Source organism: Panthera uncia, unplaced genomic scaffold (genome assembly GCF_023721935.1).
Source record: "Panthera uncia isolate 11264 unplaced genomic scaffold, Puncia_PCG_1.0 HiC_scaffold_2137, whole genome shotgun sequence".
NCBI lineage: Eukaryota > Metazoa > Chordata > Mammalia > Carnivora > Felidae > Panthera > Panthera uncia.
In genome coordinates this window covers 1-11,064 of record NW_026058841.1, presented here as the reverse complement: position 1 = coordinate 11,064, position 11,064 = coordinate 1, and the positions used below count along the sequence as shown (strand labels likewise).

At 52.1% G+C, this 11,064-nt stretch overlaps 1 protein-coding gene across 1 annotated transcript; it reads left to right on the top strand.

Moving 5' to 3' along the window:
* Positions 1–3,793: 3,793 nt before the first annotated feature.
* On the top strand, positions 3,794–10,764 carry LOC125917654 (growth hormone-releasing hormone receptor-like). The gene is made up of 8 exons (XM_049623797.1): positions 3,794–3,944; positions 6,061–6,163; positions 6,281–6,388; positions 6,951–7,048; positions 8,101–8,198; positions 8,900–9,032; positions 10,269–10,422; positions 10,700–10,764. The coding sequence occupies exons 1-8, from the start codon at positions 3,888–3,890 to the stop codon at positions 10,762–10,764; spliced, it is 816 nt and encodes a 271-aa protein (XP_049479754.1). The 5' UTR covers positions 3,794–3,887.
* The last annotated feature ends 300 nt before the right edge of the window (positions 10,765–11,064 follow it).

The following is an 11,064-nucleotide window of genomic DNA, read 5'->3' as shown; positions in this document are numbered from 1 at the left end:
TTGAAACCCAAAATTTTGTATATTTTGTTTGGATTTCCTATTTTTTTTAAAGATTCTTTTTTCTTTAAATGTTCATTTATCTTTGAGAAAGTGAGAGAGCACAAGTGGGGGAAGGGCAGAGAGAGAGAGAGAGAGAGAGAGAGAGAGACAGAGGATCTGAAGTGGGCTCTGCCCGGACAGTGGCAAGCCTGAATGTGGGGTTCCAACTCAAGAACTGCGAGATCATGACCTGAGCCAAAGTCAGACGCTCAACCGACTGAGCCACCCAGGAGCTCCTGGATGTCCTATTGTTAGGGCAGAAGGAGGGTAAACTGGTCTCTGCTACTCTGATTTAGCTGCAAGCAGAAGTTTTCAAATACATTAAAAAAAATCTCTCCATGTGAATACAAATAGATTATTTCGTCCTTTTAATAGTATTAATAGTATTTAATAATATGTTCTATAGTCTTCTGCTGTGTGAACAGATCACATTTTCTCTTGCTATTCCATTATCATTGGACATTTTTGTTGTTATCTGGTTTTTACTATGTAATACTTTTCTCTGGGGCAAATATTCAGAAATGGAGCTTCTGGTTTTTGAGTATGTTTATGTACAGATTTAAAAGATCAGGACATCTGGGTGGCTCAGTTGGTTATGTGTCCAACTCTTGATTTCAGCTCAGGTCATGATTTCACTGTGGTGAGACGGAATCCCAGGTGAACTCTTTGCTGGGGTGGAACCTGCTTAAGAATCTCTCTCTCTCTCTCTCTCTCTGCCCCTCTCCAACTCAAACACATGCTCTCTCTTTCTCTCAAAAATAAATAAACTTAAAAAACCAAAAGATCATATCAAATTCTTTTCAAAATTGGTGCACCAACGTTCACTCGATCTGCAAAGTATGAGTACCAGTTGCCCACATTATTTTGCAAATATCACATTAGCCATTAACATTTTAGGCAATGTGATTGGTGGAAAAGGGCAGCTCATTATTGTTTTAATTTTCATTTTCTTGAGTATTAGTGATGTTGAGCATCCCCACATCTGTTTATTGGTCCTGTAATTTACTTATTTTCTGAATTGCCTGCTTATATCTTTGGCTCACTTTTCGATTGGGTTGTTTTTCTCCTTACTGTTGATTTGTAGATTTTTTAAATGTTTTTGACATTTGTCGTTATTGGTCACAAATATTTCTTTAGGTATGCAGCTTGCTTGCAGTTTTATTTGTGGTGTCCTTTCTGGAGCATACATTTTTTAAAAATGTAGATGTCGTCAAACTTACTAATCCTTTCTTTGTGGTTTTTATTTTTTATATAAGAAAGTTGTCTTTCTTCTGAGGTCATAAAAATAGATTTCCATTCTTGGGGAAAAAAATCTTACTTTTTTTTATAGTTAGGGCTTTAAACATTGTAGAATCTATATTTCGTAAATGTGAGCTAGAGAGTTAATCTTATTTTTTCCATACAAAGAAAGAAAGAATCGATTGTTCTAAACTTATTTGCTACTACATGCTGCTATTAGTGATTGTCCCCCTGTGAGCTAGGCTCTCTGTAAGGTAATTTATATGCCTTTTCTTGTTTCTTTCCTTGTCAAGCCTAGCTTGACCCTAAAGAGGGTATCATGCCCCTTTTCCAGGTGGGGAAACTGAGGCTCAAAAAGGTTACATAACTTGCCCACGGTCACACAGCTGGCAAGTGGTAGAGGCAGAATTTGAGCCTGAGTAGATACAGAGATAGTTAAAGATGGGAGTTCAGTGACCTTGGTCTATTCAGAAGGACAATGGGCTCGGGAGATCCTTGGATCAGGGTTTCTCAACCTCAGTTCCATTGACTTTTTTTTTTTTTTCTAATTTTTTAAAATGTTTACTTATTTATGAGAGAGAGAGAGAGAGAGAGAAAACGAGGGTGAGCATGAGCTGGGGAGGGGCAGAGATAGAGGGGGACACAGGATCTGAAGCGGGCCGTGCGCTGACAGAGAGCTCTATATGGGGCTCGAATTCACAAACCGCAAGGTCACGACCTGAGCTGAAGTCGGACACTTAACCGACTGAGCTGCCCTGCTGGCCCCGTTGGCCTTTAAAACCAGATAATTTGTTGTATGGTTGTGGGGGTCACCCCGGGGCCTTGTAGGACGTTCACCGGCCTCTCGGGTTTCAATCCATTATACACCAGTTGCACCTTGCCACTCTTCCTCCCCACCCTTCACCCCTGGCTGTGATCACGTAGACTGCCTTTAGGCACTGTCAAATATTCCCTGGGGGATGAAATTGCTCCCATTTAGAACATAATAATTATTAAGTGTCATATCAATTATGAACCGTGATTAATGCTAATGACATTGACACTAATTACCCACCGTGATTGGTGGCAACATGCGTGCTCCCGCTGTTGCTTATTTGTAGCTGATGGACGGTAGGTTTCAGCTTTCCCTTTAAAATCAATCACACCTCCTCAGAGCGCTGCTCTCGCACCTGTGAGTCCTCACTTGGCCTTCCCCCCCCCCCCCCCCCCCCCCCCCCCCCCCAACCTCTGCTTCATCCGGAAGACCAGCCGAGAGAGCCGAGAGAGCCGTGTGTATGCCTCCTGCCCGCACCGTTTTCACAGGGAAGCACAGAAACTCCTCTGGGAAAGGGCAGGTGGGTCTGGGGCATGGGGTGGGTCATGTTTTCTTTTCAAAATATTTTTCTTCGACGCTGTGTCGGCGATGAATGCAAATGGAAAAATTAAGCCCCGCTGATGTAAAATGATACCTCACCCTAGACGTGGCGGGGGTGGGGGAGGCTTCATCATTCATGATTCTCGTCCGGGCTGTAAACAGGCCTGCCGTCACCAGCAAGCTCTGGGAATGCAGACCTGCACACAGATGTCGGGAGCCACCAGGGACAGTGGCATTCAGGGCCCTGGGAGATACAGCGTGCTTCCAAATCCCCAGCTGCCGTACGAGATCCGGTGTCACCTAGAACACTGTCTTTAGCTCGGCCAATTGGGATTCCATGTTTTAAAGTCTAAAACAATAATAAAAACGACCAGGTAACAAACGTTCAAAATCATTTGAGCAGCTATGGTAAGTCCTCTAGTTTTTGCTATTGATAACAGTTGTCTTGCTCTACTCAGGGTGGTCTAGCTCCTTGAATCCCCTTGCACACCTCCCACTCGGGCTCATTTCCCCCTGTTGCCATAAAGACTTCTGGAGACTCTGACGAGCCCCCGGGTAAAGTCTAGAGCCTCGATGTCTGTAGATTCCACCCCGCCTTCCAGGCTGGCATCCTTTCTGGGGAAACAAGCCGGGTCCTGCTGATGGGACACCTTCTTGGCCAGCCCGTGCAGGGGCTTCATGACCACGTTTCCTTTTCTAAGCTCATTCCTACCCTCAACCCCTGCTGCATCGCCACAGCCCCGAGCCCACCCTTCAGCCCTGTGGATGAAGCTGGGCTCACCGACTAAACCAAGGGCTCCCTGACGTCGGGCCCCGGGTCTTCTTCTCCTCTGAGCCTCTTTCATTTGAGGGTGCTCTCTCCACCGTGGGCTCAGAGGAGGAAACGGTAAAGAATATTGACCTGCCGGGGCAAGAAGTGCCTGTGGCCGTCACCTCTCTGGACCTTTGCTATTAGGACAGGCACACAGGCAGACTTAAAGATGGAGCAGAAGGGAGTGGGGTGCCCAGCCCCTCCCTGTTGGGGACATGGGGGCCCCCTCCAGGGCCGGGGCTGAGTTATGCACGGTGTCCTACAATCCTGTGAATATTTAGCTGGTTCTGTCCCCTTTGCTGGCTTCTGCTTGTGTAAACAGCCACCAGGGTAGGGGAGGCAGAAGCTGTGGCAGCAGCAGCAGCAGGGGACAGTGGGGAGGGAAGAGGCCCGAGGCTTACAGCGAGGACGACCTGACTGAGGGAGCCACCTGTTAGCCCCGCCATGGACAGCAGGGTGTGGACTGCCTACATCCTCTGCTTGCTGAGTCCATTACCAATTGTGAGTAGCGAGTAGCCCCCCCCCCCCCCCCCCCCCCCCCCCCCGGGCTCCCCACCTGAGAGCCCCAGGGCCATACGGGGGGAGGGGGGGTGGCGGGGGGGGTCCAGCTGGAGCCTGGTGGGGCTCCCCACTGGCTTCCCCACCACACAAGTTTCTTCCTACTAAGCAGGCTGCGGAGGCCGTGGCTGGGAGAACTCCTGAGATGGGTGCTCCTCCCTCCCGTCCCCTGCTTTTCCCTCCCCAGGCAGCTGCTTGTCTCTGGGGAGCTCTGACTATGAAAACCTGGCTGAGCTGAATTAGCTTCCTGTTGTTTCCCCCCAGGCCCGTCTGTGCTCTCTGGGGGCCACAGAGACTCTGTCTGCCCAAGACATGACTCCCAATCAGGGAGGCAGTTAGGGCCTCTCCTTCTCCCCCACATTCTCTCTTCTCTGAGCTACCCATCCTGAAGTCCTCCACAGAATCTCCAGACCTCTCCCTCTCCCCAGCATCCCAGGGGCCATGCTCCCGTTTGGCTGCTGCCTCTTAAGAGGGTGTGGGCCTGAACAGTATGTGGAGAACAGCTGCTCCCCTCCTACATTCTGGGGGACTATTCTTCTCTTGATATGCCCTGGGGCTGGAGAAGCGTTTGGCAGACTGATATGCTACAGAATTGGGTGGGGGACAGGGGCCCTCCCTGAATGTGCCGGGATTTCCCAGCATGTTTTCTAGGAGTTACTGCAAGCGACACAGGGACCAGGACAGGACATACAAGGTACTGGGTGGGAAGCTCAGCCCACGTGGGCTGAGGTCTCCTTTTTCCTCCACTGGCTTGTGTGTGTGTGTGTGTGTGTGCACATGTGTGCACGTGTGACAGCATGTGTGTGCAGGGGCTCCCACACCTTCCAAGCACAGTGTGGCACCTGCCCCCAAGTGCACAGCCTTTGGGCTTGAATCCTGGCATGGTGAAAGGAACTGTGTGGTCCAGGCAAGTTCTTCACCCTTCCTGAGCCTCACTTGTCTCTTCTGTGACAAAGAAGACGATATCTTCCCTCTAGGGCTGTTGCGCATTGACTGGGATCTGATCTGTCGAGGGCTGAGTATAGGGTGCAGTATAGGTAACTTTTTTTTTTTTAATTGAAGTATAGTTGACACATGATACCTTAGTTTTTAGCTTAGTTTCAGGTGCACCACATAGTGATTTCACAAGTTTATGTTATGCTGCGCTCACCATCTGTCACCACACAACACTATTATAACCCATTGACTTTATTCCCTGTGCTATACCTTTCCTTCCTGTGTGATATTCATTCCATAACTGGAAGCCTGAATTTCCCACTAACCTTTACCTATTTTGCCCATCCCCCTCCTTTTTTTTTTGTCATGCAGGTAACTTCTACTGCCCTCCCTTCTGCAGTGAGGGAGCCTCCTTCCTCTCATCTGTGTGCACCCCATGGTAAAAGTACACACTCTCTCTCATCTCCCTACCCCTGCCCCTCTGCTTCCATTATCACATCTCTTTATCTGGCTCTGACATTCCTGCCTCCTCTTATGAGGACCTCATGTCCACCCAGATAATCCAGCATAATCTCCCCATCTTGAGATCTTTAACTAAATCACAGCTGCAAAATCTCTTTGGCCGTGCAAGGTGGCATATTCACAGGTTTCAGGGATTAGATATAGACATTTTTGTGTGTATGGAAGGCATTGTTCAGCCTACCAAGGTACTTTATGCAGGACTGTGTCAGGGAGAAGGAGTGCAGGGAAAGAGGAAAGGCCTTAATACATGCACTGACTCAGCCAGCTCCGTGAGATCCTCGGAAGACTTGTGTTTAGTGTGTCTCAGAACTTACTTCCATGACATGACATTGGGAAGCATCTGTCTAAACCTCCATCTTTCTTTCTTCCTCTCTCCCTCCCCTCATCCCTGTCCCCCCTACTACCTTCCCCACTTCCCTCCTTTCTTCTTCCTGTCCCTCCTCCACCAAGTACGCTTATAAGTGCCATGAGCCAGGCCCTGGCTTAGGAGCAGGGGCACAGAAATGAATCAGGCTTTGTCTCCGTCCTAAGGTCATTTGCACCAGAGAACCAAAAGGAACGCCTAATTGGCTTGGCCTACCCCATTAACTCCTTCCTACAGGTATTGGGCCACGTGCACCCAGAGTGTGACTTCATCACCCAGTTGAGAAAGGATGAGAGGTTGTGTCTACAAGCAGCAGAAGGGGTGCCCAACACCACTCTGGGTAGGGTGCTTGGGAGGGAGGGGGTGGCTTCTTAGACTCCTTTATCTCCTCCAGCCTCATCATTCTGAATGCTGGATGGGTCTGTCCCCTGAGTCTGCTCTGCTCCCATCTATCTAGGCTGCCCTAGGACCTGGGATGGACTGCTGTGCTGGCCAATGGTAGGCTCTGGCGAGTGGGTGACTCTCCCCTGCCCAGATTTCTTCTCTCACTTCAGCTCAGAGCCAGGTGAGGGCTCTGGGCATGGTGGTGAGGCGGGGGGATTCGAGGTGGTTTCATCTGGTGGTGCCAGAATATGGCAGGCTCATCCCTGGCTTTGGGGGTAGCAAATCTGGATTTGAACACCATTTCCCTTCTTCCCGTGTGACCTTGGGCAAGTCAGTCAACCTCCTGACCCTCAGCTTCTGACCTGTGACCTGGGGAAAACAAGAACATTAACCTCATGAGGGGTAAGGATTGGTGAGCACGGCATGGAAGTGCTGGACCCAAAGCCCGACCCCGAGTAAACGTTCTCTGGATGTTAGCAGGAGGGCTGGCCGTGGGGGTGGAGGGGAGCAGTGGAGCCTGTCTGACTGCTAAGATGCTACCAGCTGCCCAGTGGGGGGAGTCTGGAAGGACTGGACCTGGAATCCAGGCCCCTGGAGGGAAGGCTACCCCCTCTCTGCCATTTGGAGGAGCTGTTTGCAGACTGCGCCAGGGTCACCGGATGATCCATGACTCCTGCCCCTGTCCTGGAGAGAGAGTAGGAGTTTTAACCCAATTTCTGTTTTCACCTCGGCATGCCTTGCAGGGGCTGTGAAGCGGGATTGCACTATCACTGGCTGGTCTGAGCCCTTCCCACCTTACCCTGTGGCCTGCCCTGTGCCCCTAGAGCTGCTGACTGAGGAGGTAAGAGGCTCCCGGCATCTTAGAGGAAGGGTCACCATGGAGGTCTGTATGGATGGTGGACTGCACAACTGTAGAAGCCGCCATTTCCGTGGTAGCCAGCAGGTTGGCATATTAATTACAGCAGTTTCCAGAAGATGGCAGTGTCTGGAAGAGAGAGAGCCCTGGTCTGTTGCTAATCTGCTCAAGGGTGACACCTGTGCTAGGGGAGAGGGAGGCAGAGGGCAGAGTGGGAGATAGGCTGGCTGCCTTCTCTTTGGCATGCCCTCTCCATGCCCAGTCCTCCGGGACAGGAGCTCTGAGTGGTTCCAGGGAAACAAAGGCTCCTAGTAGTCCTGCAAAAGCTCCTTCCCTTCTCTAGTGCCCAGTCTGTGGAGTACTGTGCACGTCCCACGTGCCTGAATTGAGCGGGGCCTTTGCAAGGTGCTTCCACACCCACAATCCGCTATATCTTTCCCCTCAGCCAAGGGAAGGCATGAGTCTGACCATTTTTCAGATGAAAAGATAGATGTGGATGTTGATTGCTTGCATCCCTCAGGGGTCACTAATCCCCTCCCTTGGCCCGCACCCTCCATCTCCATGTTGGGGTGGGGGTGGTGGTGTCCAGGCTGGACTTTGGTCAATCTAAATACTTGGTCATAGAAATAACTTTTCCCTGTGGCTGTCCCTGTGGTTTTCTTTGGGGAATGTTGTATGCCCAAGATGGTGAGGCAGCAGGATAAACCAGCCCCATTTCCCCTTGGGCTTTTGTCATTCCTTGGGAAAATGTAGTTTCTCTGCTGCCTGTCCCCCTCCCACCACTCCCCACCCCCAGAAATACTGAGAGTTGGTCATCTCACCCCTGTCCCCACCCCATCTCACCAGAAGGTCAGGTGCAAGACGGGCTTAACCAACACTTCCCTTCAGGAGAGAGCTTGCCAGGGTTCTCATGGGCACCCCTGCCCCCCGATGGGGAGTTCCGGGGTAGAATGGACAGCCTTCACCTGCTTGGTTGCCAAGCCTCCCTTTCCCAGAAAGTGCAGCTGCTGAGACTTTCTCTGTCTTGACTCTCCCAGAAATCCTACTTCTCCGCAGTGAAGATCATCTATACCCTGGGCCATAGCATCTCAGCCGTGACCCTCTTCGTGGCCATCGCCATCCTGCTGGCTCTCAGGTTCACGGTCGTCTTCACCTGCTCAAGAGCCTTTGCTGCCTCCCTATTGTCCACATTGCCAAACCTCATTCCTTGCCTTCATGTTCAAGAGGTTCCCAGATCTAGGCACCATGGTCATTCCTCGCTTTTCCTTTTCTTTTGCCAGAGTGTTTCTTATCCACTCCTCACACTTGAGGGCTCACTGCAGTGGCTACAGCTTTGCTCTTGTGGAACTTGTTCTGTTTGCTTGGCATGCCCACCTGCTTTCTTCTTGATGTATTTATATCCGTCAAAATTCAAAGCCCAGGTCCCATCTGCTTTAAGAATCCTCGTGGCCTCCCCTGTGGAGCCCTTCTTGACTATTCCAACCCTTTGACCATTGCCCCTCTTAAGCCCCCCTCCCAAGCCCCAACTTCAGAGTCTGAGCCCCATAGCATGGCTTGTGCTGTTCTCCGTCTCATGGGGATGTACCTCATCTCTCTGAGCACCCAGGGGACTCCCCTGGGCAGTCTCCTGCCATTTCTGCCTCTGTCCCCCAGACTATGAGCTCCCTGAAGGCAGAGACCGGTACTCTGTCCTCTCACCTACGCTGAGCCTAGGGCCGTGGTTGGCCAGCTGTCCTGCATGGCTAACCCTGAAGTCTCAAGTCCAGCCCGATCTGACTCAAGTCAGTTCAATTTGCCTGCCACCATGCTCACCCTCATCCCTCCTTGCCCCTCCAGGAGGCTCCACTGTCCCCGGAACTACATTCACACCCAGCTGTTTGCTACTTTTATCCTCAAGGCGGGAGCCGTGTTCCTGAAGGACGCCACCGTGTTCCACAGCGAGAACACGGATCACTGCAGCTTCTCCACTGTAGTAGCTGGGGCTGGAGGGTGCTGGGGTGGGTGGGGGGAGGGAAGGCTGTGTTAGAGACCTAGATGCAGGGGTGGAGGGCCCCTCCAGCCCACCTGGTCCTGTGGGCTGACTCTGGGGCTCTGCCGTGGCCAATCACAGAACAGGAAACACCCTCTCCCTTCCTGCCCCTCCCCAGAGTCAGGTTCTAAATCCCCATCCCATTTCTTGGACCCTGGGGCCAATCCGTGTCATTTCCCATATTTCGGGTTCCCCTTTCATGCCTTATTCTGTACTCCAACCTAGCCCATCTGTCACCCCACCAGTCCTTTCATTTTGTACCTCCCCCTAGGGTGCCTGTCTGTGGCTGGGTGTGTCTCTGCCCCGGGGCTGGATGGAACTGGGTCCCTCCCTCAAGAAGCACCCATGGTGCCTGGGGGGGCAGAATGCACCAGATTATGGGACCACCCAGTGGGGGGAGGGGAGGTTGAAAGCTGGGCTTCAGGAAGAAGAAGGCTTTGGAGCTGCTGGGGGGAAGGGGGAAGACATGTTAAATGGAGGGACCAGGGTGAACAGACTCTCACAGACAGGAGCATGTCCAAGAACCAGGGAAGTCAGATGGGGGCGGGGAGGTGGAAGAAGCAGTGGAGAATGAAAATAAAAGGAAGCTGGGGGCCAGTGTGGAGGCCCAGCACACACCAGGCGCACTAAAACTGCCAGAAATGAACAGATGCACAAACGGACAAACCAACAATGACCTTAATGAACTTAGAACAGACGTAATAGATGCGTATGGAGCACTGAGGTAGAGGCATTGCACTAAACGCTTTACATATATTACCACCTTTTATTTCCTACTTACATTTTCATTTTAGTCCCACTTGTACGCAAGCGGGACTGGGGCCAAACTGGGGCCATCTGAGCTCAGAGGCGGTGTTCCTCAGCGCTGAGAGAGCGAATCATGCACTGAATGAATGAATGCATGCATGGGTGAGTGCCTGTATGTTTGCAGGAATGAATGGTGCTCCATAGCCGCAGCTCTAGAAGTTGACCTCGCTTGCAGATGAAGAGCTGAGCTATGGGGAGGTTTCCCAGCTAATACGTGGTAAATTTGAACCCAGATCCCAAATCTGTGCTCTTAATCACCACATTATACTACCACGTCTCCTCTGGGGCAGCCTACGGTTGAGGGACCTGAGTGGGGTAGGGGCTCCAATGGGCACCCAGCTCTGAAGAACCCAGGCCCCCCGCCCACAGGTTCTGTGCAAGGTCTCCGTGGCCACCGCCCATTTTGCCACCATGACCAACTTCAGCTGGCTGTTGGTGGAAGCTGTGTACCTGACCTGCCTCCTAGCCTCCAAGTCGCCCGGCACAAGGAAGGCCTTCTGGTGGCTGGTTCTTGCTGGCTGGGGTGAGCACCAGGGCTGGCTAGTGGAGGGCTGGGAATGTCCAGGAAGTTCATCCAAAGGTCCCTTCAGCTTACTGATGATGACCCAAGGCCCAGAGAGGGGAAGGGACAGCCTGTAATCCTCCAGCAAGTAGGGGCCAGCTCCCCAGACCCTGGGCTCTCCTCTGGTCCCACTTTCCCGGTGCCCTGGGTCGCTGGTGGTGGTGGTGGCAGGTGGGAGCAGGTCTCTAAGCCGAGGATGCAGACTCCTTACTTGTGTCTCCCCTGTGCCCCCCAACAGGGCTCCCCCTGCTCTTCACTGGCATGTGGGTGTGTTGCAAGGTGGCCTTTGAGGATGTTGCGTGAGTGTGGGTGGTGACCTCAGCACACGGCACCAGGTCCCCCTGGGGTGTGGGCTGGACAGTCAGGCAGTGTGGCTGTTCTCCAAGCCGGGGAGAGGAGGAGGAGACCCCAGCCCTGCCTTCAGGGAACTCCCAGGCTTGGGTGTGAGATGGGTAGGCTGTTGTAGATAGCGTGGAAGGGACATGTCCTGGGGTGGAAGGGGGCCTCAGATTCTCAGGGTGTTGGGCTCAGGCAGTGGGGCGGGGGTGGGGGGGTTGGGAAGCACAGTAAATAGGGGCCTCCTAGAACAGGAGAAGTTTTGGG

Coding starts and splice junctions, on each gene's coding strand:
- LOC125917654 (XM_049623797.1), top strand. CDS start 3,888: ATGGACAGCAGGGTGTGGACTGCCTACATCCTCTGCTTGCTGAGTCCA. Junction 6,164..6,280: donor GGTGCCCAACACCACTCTGG/GTAGGGTGCTTG, acceptor CCATCTATCTAG/GCTGCCCTAGGACCTGGGAT. Junction 7,049..8,100: donor TAGAGCTGCTGACTGAGGAG/GTAAGAGGCTCC, acceptor TGACTCTCCCAG/AAATCCTACTTCTCCGCAGT.